A 21,855-nucleotide genomic window follows, 5' to 3' on the forward strand; every position below is an offset into this window, starting at 1 on the left:
CCCCGCGTCTGCAGAGCTAGCCGTTCCCGGGCAGGCGAGGCCACCCACCCTTGAGCGGTACCAACTCTTCGAGCGGCTTCTGAGCGCCGGGCGGATAGGGCGCTAGGGCTGGGCAAGAAGTTTGCAGAAGCTGGCGGGTCCGTAGGTGGCGCCGGAACGTCTGTGCTCTCTTCACCTCTCCTACCAAGAGAGCCATGGCCCGGGCGCCCCACGATGGATCCAGGCTTAGGGTCCGCCACGCCCTGCGACAAGTCTGTCCCAAGACCCGGGCTGAGGACAATGGGCACGGATTGAAGTCCGGGGAACCTGGCAGTCTGCAGCTTCAACAAGCGGCTTGAGAAGTGAGAGGGCAAGAGGGTCTTGGTGGGGGGTGGGGGTGTCGTTAGACCGCTACTAAAGGGGAAAAGGAGGGGTGTGTGGGAGAGAGGCTAGATCCCCAGTGTTAAAAGCAGGCTTTGGAGTGAGGACCTGCAGAACTGTCAATGCTGAAAAGGGCTTGAGAGTCCTTTGGGATCAATTTCCTCATATTCCTGATAAGGAAAACAGGGCTGAATGTGAAGGCACCCGCGGTCATTCAACGAATTAAATATACATCAATTCTCATTTATTGAGCAGCTACTATGGGTATAACCATAATTTCAGTGATCAAAACAGTCCCATTTTACTGGAAAAGAGATTGAGGGTCACAGAGATTCTTTGTCCTGCAACATGTTACACAGCAAGTGACAGAGCTAGTATGGGGCCCAGGTGTGTTTGGGCTCCATCACACCAGTGTGGATGCAACGTGACAGATGAAAGCCTGGCATCATACGAAGCTGTTTCTTGTTTAGAGGAAATGACACGGTTATGTGAGAAATACTCACAAAACAGAGGAATAAATGGGAGGGTCCCTCTCCTTGAGATCCAGGAACCAGAAAGAGCTGGGTGCCCTGTGGTTCTCCCTCTTTATTCTCTCTTTGCTTTCCTCTGGAAACCCTCAGAGACCCAGTAAGACCTGAACACTCACTGGTCCCAGCTCTAGCTAAGAGGCAGGCAAGGGAAGGGAGGCAAGGGGAAATGCCTGCTCTCTGCCAGAAGAGGCAGGGAATTCAGCCAGGTCACACTCAGGAAACTAGGGCAGCCTCCCAGCCGGGCCCTTCCTAGCTCTTGAGTATGACTCGTTATTTGGCTTGAAATGAATGTGCCAAAAATTAGACACACCCATATTTAAATACACAGTGTAAAAAGTATTCTTAAGTCCACTATAAATGGGTTACCAGGCTTTTAGAACCGTCCCATGTCCCTTTTATTAGCAGATGGTAAAAAACTGGTCGCTCCAACTTAGTGTATTTGCAAAGGCCCCACAGGATCTAGCCCTTAATTCAATGACTTTGCTGTTGCAGCCAGAAAGGATTATGTGGCCCTCTGAATGATAAATGGTAAAATTTGTCTTTAAAAGATCACAGAACAATAATGACTCCAATGCTGAAAATCTGCTGACTCGGAGTTTCACTTTCTGCTAATTAAAGATACACACTGGAGCATAAAGCAGTGGGTAATATACTTACTGATCTGTAATCCAGAAGCTCTGGTCAGATTCCAGCTTTGCTTCACCAGCTTAGTGTGACCTTGAAAAAGTCACCAACCACCATGCTTCAGCCTTATCATTTCTAAATGAAGGCAGTTTAATTACTCAACCTCCTCGGCTCATTTCAATTCTAAAATGTTGGTGACCCTAAGAAATGTACAGAGACTAGAAGGCCCAGACTCCAAGCCATGAAGACAGGATCTCTTTCCTCTAATCCGTATCATGTTCTGTGTCCCAGCAGTGCCTTCCCTCACACTGTAGGTGACGTATCTCAGCCACCTTGTAATATGACCTTGTACCTATAGGTCTGTGAGGTCACACAACACACCCACGGTCCTGGGCCGGGAGCTATGGCTGCAGTGTGACAGGCAGACACATTTCCTGATATAAACATAATTATGAACTGGGTGCAAAGTGTAGAGTGCTGTGAACAGATATGACAGGGTGGCTTGATTGAAATTAGAGAGTCAGGGAAGGTCTCCCTGAGGAAGTGACACACTGAATTCAGACAGCTGAGCAGACATCACAGTAGGTGCAGAAACCTTTCAAGGCCTGAGAAACCACCCGCCTCCAGCTTTTAAGGCAGGAAATTGGTGAATGTTTGGGGAACAGCAAGGGAGACAGTGGCTAGAAGTGAGAATGGGGAAGAGGCCCAAGAGGAAGCTGCATCTCAGATTTTATTCTGAGTGCATTGGGAAACTGCAGAAGGATTTGAAGCAGAGACATGATCATATTTGCCTTAATAACACAATATCCATTCATTGACCGAGACGCTGCTAAAGGCACAATGGTAAGCCCAAATAGATCACCACCACTTCCAGTGGAGAAAGCGGCGGAGGGGGAGGAGCAGAAAGGGTCAGTTAGGCCTTGGCAGGAACCCAGGCAAGAGGATGTGACGGTACAACAGGGGGGATGGGAGCAGTGGATGGATTCAAAACCATTTGAGGCAAAACTGACTTATGTGGGGATGGCTGGGGCGTATAGCAGGAGACGAGGGCCCTGTCAAGAATGGCTTCCGGCTTTCTCTCTCAGCTGACAAGAGTGACTGAACCGCATATTTGGGTCCCTCATTCATTTCTACTCTTCCTTGCAAACTTGATTCCTCTATATGCTGCTTTCTCTTCCGGTACAGTCTCCAGAGGTGAAAACATGCTGATTTTATACACCAAGATAACACAGGGGACAAAGGTTAAAAATACAAACAGGCTCAGGAATAAATATTTTCCTGTGTTTTTGTTAATGAGCACTTTTATACTTCAAACACTAAGATTATAGATAAAACTTGTCCAGAAGCCATTTAATCATGAGAGGGAGATTTTAAAAATGTGGAGTTTTAACTCCAATTTAGCCTAAGAGAAACTTCAGTTTAACCCTGCATCCAAGAAGGATAAAAGTAACATGAACTAAAACCAAAAGTCAAAGTATTCTTTAGGAGTATCTTCAAATCTGTATTTTAAATGATCCAATGGACATGAAGATATTAATCTATGGATACTAAAATTCAAAATAAATGATAAATCCGTACTCTGAGACCAACAAAGTTAGTTCCCTGACTTGACCCTGGCTCCGATTTTTCCCTTTCTTTCAGATGTTAAAAAAAAAAAAAAAGGCTATGATCTCTTGCTAATGTTACCTAAAATGTGTTCAAGTTCCTACATTTTGTGTTGAAAGTATGATTGACCTTTAGTTTAAAAGCTCTCCCAGTGTGGTACCTTTCACGTGAGAATGATTCTAAATATGGTGTGTGTATGTGTATATACATGTACATACTTAGTATGTGTATATATATATATATATATATATATATATAATAGCCAACAAAAGTGTTTGTTGCTTAATTACATGCAAAAAATTTGAAAGTTACATCATCTATCACAGTGACATTCCTGTTTCTTTTAGAGGTCATTCCTTGACACCTGATGTTTACAAAAGGCAAGGGGAATTTTTAGAGGTCACTCCAAGCCTGCTGTTTACAAAAGTGAAACCAAGAGTTTTCTTTCAATTTTTAAGAATTTAGGCTTATTTTAGGAGCCCCTGGGTGGCTCAGTCAGTTAAACGTCTGGCTCTTAATTTTGGCTCAGGTCATGATCTCATGAGACTGAGCCCTATGTTGGCTTCTGTGCTGACAGTGCAGAGCCTGCTTGGGATTCCCTCTCCCCCATTTTCTGTCCCTCCCCCACTCGTGTGCATGTGGTCTCTCAAAATAAGTAAGTAAACATTAAAAAAAAAATTTAGTCTTAATTTAGTCTGAAAAGTGAGGGTGATAACTCACCTCAATACTTAACAAATAAGGGTAGCAAAAAGTCAAACAAGTCCACCCTACACATAAACTATCCTTAGTCAGGAGTTCGAAAAAAGGGCTCACGGAGGCTCATGTTAGTTAAGACATTTTCACATCAGCAGTAACTTTCATGGACTTGGTAAATTTCTATTAAGTTTTTAAATCAATAGTGGTAGGTAAAATACTAATATAAGTATTAATGTGGTAGTCATTTCTATAGGAGAAAGACTATACACCTTTTACAATTATTGTTTTATGTAAAACGTCTGATCGTGCTAAAATGTCAGACACAGATCAATTTTTAAGTAAGTTCTACACCCATCCTGGGGCTTGACCTCATAGACCCCAAGATCGGGAGTCGTATGCTCTATCGACTGAGCCTGCCAGGGGCCCCAGATCCTCAATTTTAGCCAAAAACCTTCCATTACATCAAGCAGATCGTACGTGAAGAGAAATTCAGCTTCAATTTCAAAAGACTGGTGATAGTTAAGCCCATCTGGCAGAAGCAGCATAGTGCTGTGCAGCAGTTCTGGCTTTGCCAATTACTGTGTGACCATGGGCAATGGACTTCATCTATTAGGGCCTCTATGTTCTCATCTGTAAAATAGGCATAGTAATATTACTTAGCTCATACAAATGTCATGAAGATTAAGTAAAACAGGAATGTTGCTTCAGATAGGCTATAGGTGCATCCCAGACACTGCTCATTCCAGGTGCCAATTATTTTGGGCTGAATTGTGTCCCCCCCCACCAAATTCACGTGGATGGCCTAACCCCCAGTACCTCAGAATGTGACTGTGTGGGAATAGGGCCTTTAATGAGGTAACTAAGTGAAAATGTGGTCATTAGGATTAGGGTGGGCTCTAATCCAACACTGACTGGTGTCCTTGTAAGATTAGGACAAAACACACAGAGGGAAGACCATGCAAAGACAGGGAGGAAAAGATAGTCAGGAGGCCTCAGAAGAAACCAACCCTGCCCACACCTTGATCTTGGACTTTTAGCCTCCAGAACTGAGAAAATAGATCTCTGTTGCTTTAAGCACCCAGTCCGTAGTATTTGTTATGGCAGCCCCAGCAAGCAAATATGCCAGTCCTGGCCCGAGGGCACTGGAGTCCCCTAATTGCAGGGTGCTGCATAAATCCTACTTTGTGAGCCACGACACAAAAGAACGTTGAGGAGCACCAAGGTACAGACAGACCTAAGACACTTGGCTTCAGTCCTGGCCTATAGTATAAAGACTCAATATGTGGCAGATATTATTATCCAATTCATGAAAACCTAGATGTAAGCATCTATAACGGGAATATCACTATATTCTTCAGCATTATGTGACTGGTTGCTCACAGTTCCTAAACACAGGGAACTGACTGCAGAAAACAGTAGAGGTAGAAAAATGTTCAAGAAGCAGACACAAGCACATGTGTAAATAACTGATTTTGATGGCAGGAGCTCGAGTCTTCCCAAAGCTAGCCCTCTAACTCAGAGAAAACCAGAGACTCACTTTTGAAAGCGATAAGGTGCATCTCAGTAACCCAAAGCATAATGTTCTACTTCCTAAGAAGTATACTTTGTATTTCCGCACTTATTAAAACAATTTTAAAAACTGTACAAGTTTAATACAAAATAAGTTGTGAAACACTGAGCCAAAAATTTCTCAAACACGTAAGAGACATTTTTACGTGCATGACATTTCCTTTGGATACAGAGTCACTGAACTTTAGAATTTGGGATTTCAGAGGGCAGAAGGTGTTTTTGGGACACAAAAGAGAAGCTAGATTTATAAAGCTATCATTTTCTCCTTTCCCTTTGACAGACAGGCAAATAAACCAGAACTCTTCCGGAAGATATTTTTATGGCTGAAACTGGCTCTCAAGTTAGAAGCAGGTAGGCCTGTGCCATGCAGAACAGGAGCCACCAGCCACACGTGGCTGTCAAGAACTTGTATTATGGCGGGGCGTCTGGGTGGCTCAGTTGGTTAAGCGTCCGACTTCGTTCAGGTCATGATCTTACAGTTTGGGAGTTTGAGCCCCACGTCGGGCTCTGTGCTGACAGCTCGGAGCCCGGACCCTGCTTCAGATTCTGTGTCCCCCCCCCTCTCTCTCTGCCCCTTACCCGCTCACACTCTGTCTCTGTCTCTGAAAAATAAATAAAGATTAAAAAAAAAAAAAAAAACAACTTGTAATATGGCTAGTGTGACTAAGGAACCGGTGGTGGGCTTTTTGTTGTTCTTTTAGTAATCTCTAATGCCTAGTGTGGGGCCTGAACTCATGACCCCTGAGATCAAGAGTCGTATGCTCTTCTGACTGAGCCAGCCAGGCACCCCAGATCTTAATATAAATTTAACTGATAATCATTTCAGTTATTGAAAAAAAATTCAGTGTGCAACTACTTGTATGTCAATCTAGGTTTTCAACTGTAAATTGCATGAATTCTAAATACAGGTCAAGCATGTCCAAAGAATATTAGCATTCAAATTAAGTGTATACTAGATTTTGAAGACTTAGTATGCAAAAAAGAATAAAAAAATATTAATATGTTTTTATACTGAATACAGGTTGAAATATTTGGAAAATGTGGTATTAAATAATTTTACTCAATTTTCACCTTTTTGTTTTTAATGTGGCTACTAGAAAATTTTAAATTACATGAGGCCCACATTGTATTTCTCCTAGTGCAGAGGTAGACTGTCGTAAAGCTAGTTAAACTTGACTTATGTGACCGTATTTCCTGAATAAATTCTCTAGCTCTCCAGAGTGAGTAGCTAAAAATTCATTTATATTAATACTCTGTATCTCAAGAAACTGTGGGCCAGTAAGCTTTGAAAAACTGGCAAAAACTTTGCATTTTAAGAGTAAGATTGAAGTAGTTTAAATGACTAAGAATTTGAAATAATATTTAGGTCATAACTGTATTTGTAAAAATTACTATCTTGGCTCTAGTCAGGCCTGACTTGAACATTACTTGATTGATATACATAAGATATATATCATTTTAGAAATTTTGTGAATTATATATACTAAAATATAGTTTGGCAAATATGTTTAAAAAAAAAAAAAGCTTTTATCTTCTCTCAAACCTGAAGAATTCCATTATTTTAACCTCCAAAAAAAAACGTTCTTGACTCAGGAGGAAATCAAACAAAGATGTCTACAGAGAGAAAATAAGTAACTGATGTAATGATCCTGTTAATTTTAGGGTAGATTACCCCTACGCTCCACCAGCATTATGTTAACTTAGATTAGTGCCCATTTTCTTCTCTCCAAAATCTGCTATCAGTTTACTTAAGAGAAAGCAATCAAAGTCTCCAATAAAGTACACTGGGCTTGAAAACCTAACCCAAACATAACTTCAACTTTTGACAATTATTTAAAACTGTACAACAATTACAGATTGGCTACTATGGTTTAGAGGCTCAAATTATTTTTTTTAAATTTTTTTTTTTTTTAACGTTTATTTATTTTTGAGACAGAGAGAGACAGAGCATGAACGGGGGAGGGTCAGAGAGAGGGAGACACAGAATCGGAAGCAGGCTCCAGGCTCTGAGCTGTCAGCACAGAGCCCGACGCGGGGCTCGAACTCACGGACCGCGAGATCGTGATCTGAGCCGAAGTCGGCCGCTTAACCGACTGAGCCACCCAGGCGCCCCAAGAGGCTCAAATTATTTTTAAAAGTAGAAGATATTGGGGCGCCTGGGTGGCGCAGTCAGTTGGGCGTCCGACTTCAGCCAGGTCACGATCTTGCGGTCCGTGAGTTCGAGCCCCGCGTCGGGCTCTGGGCTGATGGCTCGGAGCCTGGAGCCTGTTTCCGATTCTGTGTCTCCCTCTCTCTCTGCCCCTCCCCCGTTCATGCTCTGTCTCTCTCTGTCCCAAAAATAAATAAACGTTGAAAAAAAAAAAATTAAAAAAAAAAAAAAAAGAAGGTATTTACTTTTTAAAATGATGTGTCCATTTTATGAGATTTAACCTACTTTGCAATAAAAATAGATTATAAGGTCCCATCTTCAGAAAGTTATCAGACATAATACACAGATCATTTTCAGGATCAATTAGAATTCAGGAGAGTATATTTGATACTTAAAATACACTGAATAGAATTTTATATTCCAGGATAACTGAGAAAGCTTAAACTTCATCAGAAAGAACAATTATCACTGCTGACAAAAATTTGTAATTTATGGGTTGAATGTCTTGATCCATTTCACTCTTTAATTAGACTTTTAAATTAAATTTTCAATAACCTTCTTTTAAAAAAATATGTAAATCCCCTCAAAAATATGTAAATCCGTGTTTCTCAGAAAAATTGAGTTCAAAATTTTTAAAATAATCCTGTACTTTTTGGTTTTCTTGTTATATTCATTTGGATTTAAAATAGACTTTTAGTTTATATGTCTCTGAATCTACCTCAAACCTGACACGAAGAGCCCACCGAACCACAGAGATTAAATGTTGAGTTACTCTGTTTTAGGGGTTTGGGGGTATTAAAAGGACAGATTCTCCAAAGTTGTTATCTGTATTCAGCCCTGACTTGTCTTATAGAAGCAACCAGGTTGCCTAAGAGAAATAAAGAAGAAACCACTCTACCCAATAAAAGAAGAAACCACTCTACCCAATTCAACCAACATATGACTTCCTTTTTTCTAAAAAATATAAATGGAAAGGTCACAAGGCCATAAGCTGTGGCCATGGACATTCAAGACTTAGAGAAGTCTAAATCAATGCCCCCAAATAAAAATCATCCAAGACCTTAAGAGATTTGGATGAAAATGAAAACCATTCATCAATAATGAATGCTAAATCCAAATCTGGACTACATACAAGATACGATACACACGTCTTGTTGCCTGGATGGAAAGCATCAGAACTAGCAGCTAGCCATCACATCTCTGGAAAGACTTGTGAGTGCCTCAGAAAGCCTGCCTTCCGGCACAGTTACAGCTGGCTCACTGGGAGGAGACCAATCGATCACACACGTTTACAGGTCAGCTCTGCTCCTGGCTAAGTGGTGGGGGTGGGGGCACATGGTGGGTGGGTGTCGGGGGAGCAGGCTCCGTCAGCTGCAGGTGTTGAGCCGGATCTGAAGCACTTGCTAAATGGAGCTCCCCTGTTTGCTCTTGATGGGCGTGAAGATGTTCCAGGGTTTCCTTGGAGAGTGTGATTACATGCACTGGCTCGGTCTGTGCGGGTTCCATCTGGCTTTCAATCATATTGAGGCTCTGAATGTGTTCTGTTTGCTCCTGTTGGGCTGAAAGAATTAAATTCTGCAGTTGTTCTGGCTGCTGCGTGAGCAGGGTGAGATTAGCGGCCTGGTCCGCGGTCATGTTCTGAGAACTCTCTGCTGTGACAATGCTGATTCCTTGGCTAGGACCAGGCATGAAATTGATGTTATGTACAGAATTGGTTACAAGAAGCTGAATTTCTTGCTCTCCAGATGCAGACAGTTGATAGGGCTGCAGCTGAAGAATATTCCTGACCTCTTCAGTGTTATTATTGCCAGAAACGCTGCTGGCATCTGATGCAGGTTTCTCTTTGCTATGGATTTTCAAGTGAGCCTTCAAGTTGTCTAAGCGAGCAAACTGTAAGTTACACTCAGGGCAGGAGAAGGGCTTTTTGCCTGTGTGCAGAATGCAGTGTCTCCTCTTGGCACTGGAGTCAGAGAAGGATTTGCCACATATGCCACAGGAGTATGGCTTTTCTCCTCTATAAGAAAATACACGTTTTATCTTAAAAACAGATTTGCTACTTCCTGATTATTTAGGGAGAAGAATAGAGGAAAAATTAACTTGACTGGGAGTCATAAGTCATGGGTTCTTCTACTAACTTAAGGAGTCACAGCAAGTCCCAACTTTCATGGGTTTTAGTTTCTAATCCTAAAAGAAAAAGAAAAGGCGGGGATGGTATCTGAGTAAGGGTGGTGGATGGGGCTGGGCTAGATGTGATAAAATTTTATGATTCCATAGTCTATATTTCAGATAAGAAAGCAAATATTTATATATCACACAGAAAGTTCCTTTTTGGTTTTAGTTCTCATTGCAAACTTTATTTCTTTTTTAAAGATTTTAATTTTAAGTAATTTTCACACCCTATGTGGGGCTTGAACTCACGACCCCAAGATCAAGAGTCGCGTGCTACACTGACTGAGCAAACCAGGCACCCCCTCATTGCCAACTTTCGGACTCTTGTGGCCAATTAAGTATATATGATGGACTTCAATATTAAAAACTTGAGTAACCCTTAATTATTTGCCTTAGAAGGACTATTAAATTGGGGCGCCTGGGTGGCTCAGTCGGTTAAGCGTCCTACTTCGGCTCAGGTCATGATCCCGAGGTTCCCAGGCTCTGTGATAACAGCTGAGAGCCAGGCGCCCACTTCAGATCCTGTGTCTCCTTCTCCCTGTGCCCCTCACCCACTCGTGCTCTCTCTCTCTCGAAAATAAACATATTTAAAAAAAAGTATTAAATCAAATCTAGAAGCTATGTGAACAAAAACATTTATTCGGAAACATTAAATTTAATATTTTTTTCTGACTGAAGAACTTAAGCTTTGGATCAGTCCCCGGCCCAAAAATAAAAATTCAAGAAATGAAATCAATCATGTAAACTTTTGCTGGCCAGAGCCAGTTTTCCTGATTTTCTTAAGTGGGGAACTGCTTTATTGAAAAGATAACTGTAAACTACACAAAAACTTCTACCCATGTAATAATTAGGGAAAAGGACTGTATAGATAACATGTCACCCAACTGAATGCCAGGACTGAATGAGGACTCCCATATGAGAAAAATACCTGCAAATCTTTACCTGTGGATTCTGATATGGGTCTGAAGAGAACTCTTTGCTGTGAAAGATTTGCCACAGATTTCACAAGTAAATGGCTTCTCACCTAAGAAAGGGAAAACATTTAGAAATACACATCCAACATAAAGGAAAAAGGAATAATCACCCCCACAGTTCACAGTATAAAAAACAAAAGGGGACAGCACTTGACTCCTCAGTGAGTACAAATGAATTAAGCCCTTTTCCAAGCACCTGCTGTGTACCCAAGCACTGAGTGCTAAGTACCAAGAGGATGCAGAGAAAGTGTAAGATATGGTTCCTTCCCTTACAAAGGGAAACAAGGAGATACGTGATTATACGCAGGAAACAAAAGGACACACATCATTTACTCCTGTAGGTCCACCCTGAGATAACGCACAACTGTCACACCTTCTTGCTCGGTGAGGTAGCCCTTCTGACACCTCCCCAAGCACCCCGGGGCACTAGGGTGACTCATGTATTATTGACATTTCTATCCACCTTCCAGTGTATTCAGAATCTGACCACCTGTAACATCTCCACTGCCACCCCTGGTCCAGGCCCACCACTGTCTCTGCGGCAGCCTCACAGGTCTCCCCACTTCTGCTCTAGCTTCCCTGCTGCCCACAGTAAGTGCTGCGACCACAGTGACCCTGCAGGCAGTCAGATCATTTCACACTTCTGCTGCAAATACTCCAAAGGCTCCCCGCTCCCATCCAGAGATAAAAGCCAAAGACCCAAGCCTACGAGGCATCGGCATCGCAGATCTGTCCGCCCACACCAGTCCTCGCTCTAAACTTTTCTGACCTCACTGGGCACTCCCCCTTCGCTCGCTGCTCAGCATCCCAGACATGCTGGAGAGTCACTGGACACCACACCCTGAGCGAGTGGGCTCCATAGGGGACTCCTCCTCCCACCAGTCATCCCCCAGCACAGCTCCCCTCGGGGACTCCCTCGCCCTCTGCACTGCCTCCAAGTCCCTGCTCAAACACCACTTTACCAGCGAGGAGGCCTCCTCACCACCGAAAGCCCTGTCCCCCACCCCTAATACTCCTTAGTCCCCTTCTCCGAATCCATTTTCTCATGATGCTATCCCCACCTCACACACTGTACTTGTTATTTATCACTTGTCTCCCCGTTCTTAGGAGAAGAATTTGTGGGCTTGTCCACTCCTAGTACCCCAATGCCTAGAATTGGGCCTGGCACGCTGTTCCAGAAATCCCTGATGAATGAATGAATTTCACAGGATGCAAACGAAGGCCCACACATGACTGCTGCAGACTCCACGAGGAATTCACAACGCTTCAAAAGCATTCATGCACTGTTAGCCTGTATGCTGCACATACTACCGACGGACTGTCCCATCCTCCAGAAACAAAATTAAGTGATCCTAACACAGGCAAGGGAACTGAGTTTAAAGAAAAGAAAGAACAAAATCCCACTGAAGTAGGTAGCAGCAAGGGATGGGGGCAACCTGGAGTGCAGCCAGGCAGCTTCCCTTCTACAGCATTTACTGGAAGACGCATGCTACACATCTCTTCGAGCTCCATCGGGGCAGAGGACACTGGCGCCAGCTTGGGTGAATCTGCATCTTTGCATGATCAACTCCCACCACTCCAAAGGTGAAAGCCAGGCCACTGCCATTATCTTTCCATAGCTTCTCAAACCACAGCCAGGGCCCACCCTGTTCCCAGTTTGTTTCCAGATTCCAAGACTGACTACCTGCTTGTCAAATTCTGTGTGGGAAACATTAACAATGTTCACATTACCATTTGATGCTATCTGGGTTTATGACATCTCAGAAAGTCTTTCTGTTGACATATGTTTTAAACAATGGAAATTCTTTCCAGGAACACAGTCCTTCAGAATATATCCGGACTGGACCACCTGGACCACATCCACTGCTACCACACGTTGCAAGCCCCTGATTAGTACAACAGCCTCCTAATGGGTCTCTCCACCCTTGTCTCACCTCACCCCACAGAGAAGCCAGAATGATCCTATTAAAATTCTAAGGCACCTCCTATCACTGCTCTTGTTAATCCTCTGGCTCAGAATAAAACCCAGTCTTCACCGTGGCCTCCAACATTCTGAAGCCTGAGTGCACACACCAGAATCACCAAGGAAACTTTTACAAATACTTTCAAGGCTCTACCCCAGGTCAGTTCAGTCAGAATCTCTGGGGTTGGGACCAGGCTTTTTCTCTCTTAAAGCTTCTCAGGTGACTGAAGTATGCAGCTTATGCCAAGGAACCCTGTGTTATACAAACTCCAGTCGCCTCTGCTTTCCACCTACCCGAGCCCTCCTACCTCTACTGCCCTGGCTTAGCCTCAGTCACAACGGCCTCCCGGCATTTCTCTGGCAAGTTGGAAACTCTTGTGTTTCAGGGCTTTGTACCTGCTGTTCCCCCTGCCTGGGATGCTCTTCTCCTGGACAGCGACAATGACTGGCTCACTCCCCATAGCATTCAAAACAAATTTTTTTTTTTTAAGCTTATTTATCTAAACAGTCTCTACACTAACGGGGGTCTTGAACTCATGACCCCAAGATCAAGAGCCGCATGCTCTACTGACTGAGCTGGCCAGGTGCCCCTGCTCCCAGAGCATTCAGGTATCTATCCAAGGTGTCCCCTCATCAGTGAGGCCTTCCCACACAAGTCCCCATGTAAAAGGGCAGCTCACCTTCCCACATCCTGCCCCCTTACCCAGTATTTAGTTCTTCACAGCAATGACCCCCACCTAACATGTTATATAGTCATTTGTTCTTTGTCTTCCTTGGTCAAATGGTAGCCCCTCAACAGCAGGGGCTCTGGCCACCTCATTCACTGTTGTATCCTCACGACCTAGGTAGAGCGGTGCCTGGTACCCAGTAATTGTTCTGTAAATATGTGTTAAACGAGTGAATTAAACTTCACAGACCCTGTTCACGATAATATCTATTGAAACAATGTATAGAGGGGCACCTGGGTGGCTCAGTTGGTTAAGTGTCCAACTTCAGCTCAGGTCATGATCTTGCAGCTTGTGAGTTTAAGCCCCGAATCAGGCTCTGTGCTGAGAGCTCAGAGCCTGGAGCCTGCTTCGGAATCTGTGCCTCCCTATCGCTCTCCCACTCACGTTTTGTCTCTCTCTCCTTCAAAAATAAATGAATGTTAAAAAAAAAAATGTATAGAGCTCCATTTTCACAGAATGCCTACCCTATGAGACATTTATTTTAAGAAAACAAGTTAAGGAGAAAAACTTTGTGTTTGAAGAAGAAAACGTCCAAAGCAGCATAAACCAATCTGATATACCTGCCCTGATCAATCCTGCCTCCTCTTTATCCCTGGAACAGATTTTCCTGGAGGTGGCGATGCTTGTGTTATAACCACTGGTACTGGGGCAGGAAATGGGAGACCCCCATGCCTATGCTACCTTTGTGTTTGTTTCATTTTGTTTCCTTTTCTAAAAACAACGATCGCCATCTCCCACGATGAACTACACTAAGACTGAAACACAACCAAACTCAGACTTGTAAGCCATCTCTAAGTTGCTGAGCTATTAGAGAAGGGATCTCCCCACAGAATGATGTGGACAGCCTTCCACCTTGATCTCGTAAAATCACCACCCAATTTATAATAAATGGAGCCTGAGGAGACTCGACCTCACTCTTCTAAAACCATGAAGTGTACCAGAAAGGAGGGACGAGATGGTAGTTTTACCTGTGTGTGTCCGTAGATGTTTCTTTAGCTGAGACACATCCATGAATTTGCGATGGCAGTGGTTGCATTCCGGTAATGAGTGGCCTTGTCGCAACAATAAAAAAAGTGTCAGTGCATGTATGCGCTCTCTCCCTGCATTTCTTCAGTGATTTGTGTTAAAGCACTTCCCTGAAAAATAATCACTTTAAATATGGTACTTTAATAACACAACAGTAATTTTATTAATTTGGTAACAGTTAATATTTTCCTATGCACCTCAACACACTACTTGGGAGAGCTGGGACTCTTCCAACCTCCCTAAACATAATCTCCTTCTTCCCTTGAAGCACTGGTGTGACTGTGGCCAACTGGTCTCAAATGTCACTCCCAACCCCTCATTTATTTCTTATCACTTGGCAGGAGAGGAAAAAAAGACAATGGACAGAGCTAGGTGGGAGAAGACCTGGACGGATAGCTACGGGGTAAGGAAACTTCTGTCTAGGCACCATTAAAAACAGTCAACTGGTACCCTCTTAGGCAAGTGGCACTTCTGAAAGATGCCAATTCTGCTGGGTTTCTGTGTGTGGTACCAAAAGTGTAGTACAAAATTTTTAAATATAAATCCCAAGGTAGTGGAGAAGAACACAAGGAAAAGACAACTAATTTAGATCTTTTTAAGATTCTTTCCTTACATGCTAATTTATCTTCCACAATATGACCCTAGTGTTTCAGAAGTAATTTGTATTTGCTTTTCTCCCCATCAATCCAAATCCAAATTTTCTCTCACTTTACTGTACCTGTGTGAACTCGATAATGGCTCTTTAGTTGTCTTTTCTGGCTAAAATATTTGCCACACTGATCACAGGTGAAAGACTTCTGTCCTGCCAAATAAAAAAATAAAGACACTAAAACACACAAAAACTGGAAAGAACTAGAATGTTCACTGATAAAGTAAGTAACACAGTGGGCCCAGGTCCCCATTTTCTATGAATGATTTGGGTTTGCCTACAAACCCAAATGCCTTCAGAGTCCACCACAGTAACATAAACGTGCAAAGATATGTAAGGCAGTAGGGAGTGGTGGAGACTGGGGTAAAGGTGGACCGCTCAAGTTTCCCCCCAAATCACCAAATTCTTAAACAAATGTCTGCACATTGAGCTCCTGACAGCCGGTTTATAAGCCCTAGTTTTAAGACTCAATGCTGTGCAGAATTCTAACCTACAGTCTGGCAAAGGCACAATTCTGCCGTTCAATGACACCAGGTGGGAAGTGACACCAGGCTGAGAAAAGCCCCTTTTGATCGCAGGTAGCGCCCACCCCAGAACCCGGTGGCAGGTGGCCCCTGGTGCTTCCCCAGCTACCTGAATGCAGACTCATGTGCTCCAGCAGGGAGTGCTTGGTGGTGAGAGCCTTGCTGCACACCGTGCAGGTGTAGGGTCGTTCGCCAGTGTGCATCCGGGTGTGGACCTGCAGGGAGTGCTTCTGGGCAAAGCCTTTTCCACACTCATTACATTTGAAAGGCCGCTCCCCTGGAGTTAAGAGCCCCAGAAACACAGTGTAAGCAAGAATATGCACATCTTTCTGTTTCCTACTAAATTAAAATGACAATAAAGGGATTTCTCTTCATAGCATACATCCACCAGGCCCAGCACTGGAGAGAAAACAGCAGCAATAAAATCTGGCAAGCTGGAACAGATGAATCCGATGCCAGAGTGAGAAGGGCTGAGACGGAACCTAAGACACAGCCTTCACAATGCTCAGGAATTGGCAGCCCCTGTTACCTCTGAAGATGGGGGTGGAGATCAATGACAGTCTGTTTCGAAGGTAGTTAGACCCCCCAGAAGACTGGCCAGCTCCCCAACAAGGCCAGAGACTGTTCTCTGAAGAGGGTAAAACAGTCTCTGCACTGTGGGTCTCCAGGCACAGTGGAAGGGGACTGACCCAGGGACAGCAAGTCCAAGTTTACTTTTGAAGTGATGAGACTCTAACCGGCCTTCTTCCCTGCTCCTGCTCTAGACACTGGCGGGCAGCCTGGGAGGGTGGACTGTTTTCTTCTGGGATGTGGCAGGCCGGGGTAGGAGGGCTGCAGATGCCAGGTGTCAGTGAGGAGGTGGGGTGCAGCCACACCACCCCCAGTGAGGCCGTCGTCTACAGGCCCTCTCCATACCCATGGGAACTTTCAGTCAACCATTCCAAGATAAGATTAAATATGATTTTTAATTAATTAATTTTATTTATTTATTTTTGAGAGAGAGACAGAGAGTGCCAGCAGAGGAGGGGCGGCGGGGGGGGGAGAGAATCCCAAGCAGGCTCCACACTGTCAGTGCAGAGCCGGACTCGGAAGCTCAAACTCATGAACTATGAGATCGCGACCTAAGCCGAAACCAAGGGTTGGATGCTTAACCAACTGAGCCACCCACGCACCCCAAATATGATTTTTAAAAAACCACCATTCAAGGAAGGCTTTTAGTAGTTGAAACAGATACCAAAACAAGTAAGAAAAAAAAAAGCAATTTGCAAAAAACAGAAGCTGCCCAAGGGGAAGAAAACATTAAAAACTAACAAAGAGAGCTGTTATTAACGTGCTCACCATGAACCAAAAAGAGTATTCACAATAATTTTTAAAAAAAGGGGCACCTGGGTGGCTCAGTCAGTTAAGAATCCGACTTCGGCTCAGGTCATGATTTCACAGTTCATGGGTTCAAGCCCAGCACTGGGCTCTGTGCTGACAGCTGGGAGCCTGGAGCCTGCTTTGGATTCTGTGTCTCCCTCTCTCTCTGCCCCTCCCTCGCGAGCACTCTGTCTCTCTCTCAAAAATAAACAAACATTAAAAAAAAATAATAAAAAAAAATAATCTAGAGAATAAAAAAGGGCTTCTAGAGGTAAAACAGTTAGAGTAGAAATAAATCTTTAAGTGTTGAAAGATAAAGGGGAAAGTAGAGCCAATAGTGATGGGAAATAAGAGATAAGGACATTGGAGGATGGGTCTGGAGGTTCAACATCCAGATAGCAGGGAGTTCCAGAAAGAGAGAGCATAGAAAACTGACAGAAGAAATCATCCCTGAGATACTTTCCAAAAATTTTCTGGAACTGAAAGACAGAGTTTCCAACCTGTGTGGATCTACTATTAGCCACCAATGGATGAAAACAGACCCACACTAAAGTAATTCACTGCAAAATTTGAGAACACTGGGTGCAAGAGGGGACATACTACATGCTGTTTTCCTTAACAAATCTTACAGAACGACTTAACTATTTAAACCATACTGTTACAGTTCAACAAATATTTCCCAAATGTCTACTTTGTTTAAAGAACCAGAATTCAAGGTTGTCAATCTATCCTTCGAACCAAGGCTCCAATTAAATCAGAAGCTCTGGGGCTGGTGCCCAGTTGCTGGTAGTTTTAGAAGCTCCCTAGGTGATTCTAATGTGTGGCCAGGGAGCACCTGGGTGCCTCAGCTGGTTAAGCGTCCAACTTTGGCCTAGGTCAGGATCTTGCCGTTCCGGAGTTCGAGCCCTGCATAGGGCTCTGTGCTGACCAACTCAGAGCCTGGAACCTGTTTCAGATTCTGTCTCCATCTCTCTCTGCCCCTCCCCCACTCACATTGTGTGTGTGTGTGTGTGTGTCTCTCTCTCTCTCTCTCTCTCTCTCTCAAAAATAAACATTAAAAAAAAAAGTTTAATGTGTGGCTGGGGTTGAGAACCATGGGGCTAGATGCTGCTGGGTCAGATGACAGCAAGCTGAGGGATGAGAGGAGACTTAACTACTAGTCCCTATACTTAAGCTTACAATTAGGTTTAGGGGTTATTTAACTGGTAACTACAGCCCGACCCAAAAGAGAGTTAAGTGTGTAAGAGAGGACTCAAAGGAGGAAGGGATTTCTGCCAGGGCTGCACTGTCCAATATGGTACCATTTAAATTAACTAAAAAATTCAGTTCCTCAGTCACACTCTAGACTACACGTCAAAATCACATGTAGCTAGTGGCCACCATATTGGACAATGCAAATACAGAACATTTTTTCCATCCTCACAAAAGGGTCTATTGGCCAGAGCTCGGTTAGAGGGACCAAACAGGAGAAGACATTCACAGCTAGATGGCTGAGTGAGAAAGCTGTCCAGACAGACCTGGGTAAAAGCACAGCTGTGGTCAAGATGAAAAATGTTCAAGACTCAGAAAGAAGAATAAATCTGGCTAGAGTGTGATACCTGGGCATGAAAGCCTTGAACCAACAACTCTAAGTAAGAGCAGGGTTCTACAATCAGGCTACCTGGGTTCAAATCCCAGCTCTGTCTCTACATGGATGACCTGGGCCAGTTATTTCTAGGACTCGGTCTCTTCATCTGTACCATGGGGATAACATTCCCTACCTCATAGGACTGTCGTGAGAATTAAATGCAGTAACATGTATAAATGCCTTATTATAATGTCCATCACATAGAAGTTGCACAATAAATGAAAGCTGTCATTATCATCATTACTCCCAAACACATTCCAGCAAGCTGCGAAAAGTATAATTACCCGTGTGGCTCCTCTGGTGGATTGCCAAAAAGTGATTGTACTTAAACACTTTGCCACAGTCCTTACAACAGGCCTCAGGGCCACCAGGGCGCTTTCTCCTTCCACAGACCCTTCTGGCTGAACTCTGGTCATCTTCGTCCCCAACAAGTTTGTAATCTTTAAGTTTGACGGACCTCCGAATCCTCCGCTTGCTGTACCGACTCTGGCTGTCCTGCCCGTCCTGGGTCTTGGGATCACAATTCTCATCTTTTTCAGCAGGCACTTCCTCCCCTCTCCCTGGCTCACAATCTTCTGTGTCTTTTGCTGGAATCTGTTCATTCAGTATACCGCTGTCTCCCTCTTTTACCACAAAGTTATGTCTATTTTGAACCGAATTGTTTACTCTCAGCTGTATTTCTTCCTCTGCAGGCAGCTGTGATTTCCCCTCCTGCAAACTGTTGACTTTTCTTGGCCTTCCCCGTTTCCGCTTTGGAGGATCATTTTTCTTATTAGAAATAACAACCACTGGGGCACCAGCAGTGCTCAAAGTCGTTGGCTTTGGGGAGCTATGATTATTTTGGAAATCCGTGTAAGCCTTTACCAGGTCATAGACTTTTAAGAACTGAGCGGTAGCCAGGACCTGTTCCGTACTCTTCTCACTGGCCTGGAGACAACCCGTGTAGATAAATTCCAGCAGCATACCAAACGTGTCAGCAACCATGCCTTCCAGCATATAAATGGACTGACCAATCTCCCCCTCTTCAGCAAACATCATGGAGAAGTATTCACTACTGGCAGCAAGTAAGGCTTTGTGAGCCCGGAAATGCACATTCTCCACGATTAAAGTGATGTCACAGAGAAAGCCTTTCTTCCGCTGATCCTCAAAACTGGCCAGAACAGTGTCACTGTGAGTGTCTGAGTGTACAACAAGCTGCCCAGAAGGCTCTGATGATGTTTCTGCCATTTTCTTTAGAAGCCAAGAAGCATAAAGCCTGAAATAAGAAAATAATGATTAAAAACGAGGAAGCATCATCTCACAAAGTTAATCCTAGCCCAAACAAACCTAGTATTCACTTCACATGGTTATCTGAATTTTACCATTTGCCACTTGCAGAAGGTGATTTAAAAAACAAAAAACAAAAAACAAAACAAAAAAAAACTTAGGTTGGGATTGTCATTCTTGTACTGTTACCTAGTTGGGTGAGTCTCCAAGATCCCTGTTGCCTCTCAGGGTCTGTTTTCTCCTCTGTAAAATGAAGGAACGGGAATCAACCATCTCTAAAGTCCTTCCCCAGCACCAACTTTCCATAGCTGCGCACACAATCAGAATGGGAACCACAGCGTCTCGATTTCACGCATTATTAAACACTTGGTCTGTGAAAACATATAAAAGGGGCCAAGAAAATGTACGAAATGAATTTGGGGTAGCTGCAATGAAATAATAACCTAAGGCTCATCGGGCCTCGCTTCGGAAGCATAGCACGATCGCCCAGGCTGTCCCCAGACAGCGCACGGAGGGGCGGGCGGACGATTCCCCGGAGACCCGGGCCCGCGGAGCGGTGAGCGGGACGCGGGGGAGGCCCCCCACTCCTGGCCCGGGCCCCTCAGGCGGGACAGGGGAGCATACGGCTGGGCAGCACTCACCACGGCCCGGGACCGCGGACTCGGAAGGACCTACCTGTCGGAGCGCCCGGCGGGGTCCGGATCGCGGCCGTCCCACCTGGCGGCCTGGATGGCGCACCCGTGCCAAGGCCACCCAGGCCCCCTACTCCGCAGAATCCGCCGCTAGGGTACCTGCGTCGTCCGGGCTTCTGTCCCTGCGCCGCCGCCGCCAACCCGGAAGCGCCGGCGCCGGGAGCCTGCGCGCGGACGCCGGACCACGTGGCCCGCGGAGGCGCCCGGGGCGGGGCTGCACCGCCCGGAGATCCCGGGCGGGTCTTGCGTTTGCGGTGAGTTGGGAGCGGAGGATGGGGCGTGACGTTGTCATTCGGCAATTGCGGAAGTTTTATGTCATATTAGATATATCTCACCGACAGCTTAATCAGTTTTGTTTCTTCCCAGATGCCGAAGCTTGCGTTAAGGTCTCCAATACGTGAGGAGTGAATGAAATCGCCTTTACATTCAGTACCATTACTATCATTGTCATCATGTAATGCTAATAGAATAATCATTATTATGTGCCTCTTAATTATTTTTCACATCTGTCTTTTCCTTTTCCATCCCACTTAGAATGCCTAGTCCAAGGGAGTGAAGAGAGGCGCCCTATCTAGTCAGATCTGAATACTGAGTAATCTTGGGCAGATTGCTTATCCTCTCAATCTTGTTTACCTTACCTGTAAAATGGAGATGTTAACACTGGTGTCAGCTAGGTTGGGTAGCTGTGGGGTAAACAAGATTAGGGAGGTAATGGATTTAGTGTCTGGTTTAATTCATATCTATTATGATTAAAATGATCATTATCGCTACTCAGACTTTCATCATCTTTCTTCTATAGACTTTAAGGGCTTCTAACTAGTCTTAGTTGCATGCTGTTCCCTCCAATACACAGAAGTAGGGAGATCTCATCAAGTACAGATCACATCCAGAGACTGGAGGCATTCCCCTGATTAGAATCCACTGTGGCTCCCATGTACCTTCCTAATAAAGGCCAAGCTTCTTGACACCATCTACAAGCCCCAGCCAAATTCAGTCCCCTCCTACTTCTCTCTCCAACTATTTCAGCATTTTCACTCTCTCAGTCTAGGTTTCACCAATACCTAATTGCTTATACAGATCTTCCTCCACTTACAATGGGGTGTTGTCATGATAAATCCATTGTAATTTGAAAATATGATAAATTAAAAATATCGTAAGTCATTTAATACACCTAATCTAATTGAACATCACAGCTTAGCCTAGCCGACCTTTTAACATGCTCACAACACTTACATTGGCCCAGAGTTGAGCAAAATCCTCTAACACAAATCCTATTTTGTAGTAAATGTTGATTATCTCATGTAATTTATTGAGCACTGTACTGAAAGTGAAAAACAGAACGGCT

General features: G+C 44.3%; 1 protein-coding gene and 1 long non-coding RNA gene across 10 annotated transcripts; one reads left to right on the forward strand and one right to left on the reverse strand.

Moving 5' to 3' along the window:
• The first annotated feature begins 37 nt into the window (after positions 1-37).
• LOC123608848 lies at positions 38-12,664 on the forward strand. Of its 2 annotated transcripts, none has more exons than XR_006717475.1 (3): positions 38-341; positions 11,147-11,267; positions 11,784-12,664. It is a non-coding gene; the product is annotated as an uncharacterized LOC123608848 (long non-coding RNA). The 2 variants fall into 2 exon arrangements; XR_006717476.1 differs by lacking the exon at positions 38-341 and adding an exon at positions 4,444-5,735.
• Positions 4,367-20,710, reverse strand: ZBTB24 (zinc finger and BTB domain containing 24). 8 transcript variants are annotated; one of them, XM_045499245.1, is made up of 8 exons: positions 20,494-20,680; positions 20,008-20,189; positions 18,837-19,807; positions 15,676-15,843; positions 15,112-15,195; positions 14,336-14,419; positions 10,645-10,726; positions 4,367-4,445 (listed from the first exon to the last, which is right to left on the reverse strand). In XM_045499245.1, the coding sequence occupies exons 3-8, from the start codon at positions 19,777-19,779 to the stop codon at positions 4,442-4,444; spliced, it is 1,365 nt and encodes a 454-aa protein (XP_045355201.1). In that variant the 5' UTR covers positions 19,780-19,807; positions 20,008-20,189; positions 20,494-20,680; the 3' UTR covers positions 4,367-4,441. The 8 variants fall into 8 exon arrangements, 5 of the variants coding, with proteins under 5 accessions (XP_045355201.1, XP_045355197.1, XP_045355198.1 ...); XM_045499241.1 differs by lacking the exon at positions 4,367-4,445 and adding an exon at positions 7,899-9,547 and having other exon boundaries at positions 20,494-20,710; XM_045499242.1 differs by lacking the exon at positions 4,367-4,445 and adding an exon at positions 7,899-9,547 and having other exon boundaries at positions 20,008-20,061; positions 20,494-20,679.
• Between the last annotated feature and the right edge of the window lie 1,145 nt (positions 20,711-21,855).

This window comes from Leopardus geoffroyi, chromosome B2, assembly GCF_018350155.1.
Source record: "Leopardus geoffroyi isolate Oge1 chromosome B2, O.geoffroyi_Oge1_pat1.0, whole genome shotgun sequence".
NCBI classification, from domain to species: Eukaryota; Metazoa; Chordata; class Mammalia; order Carnivora; family Felidae; genus Leopardus; species Leopardus geoffroyi.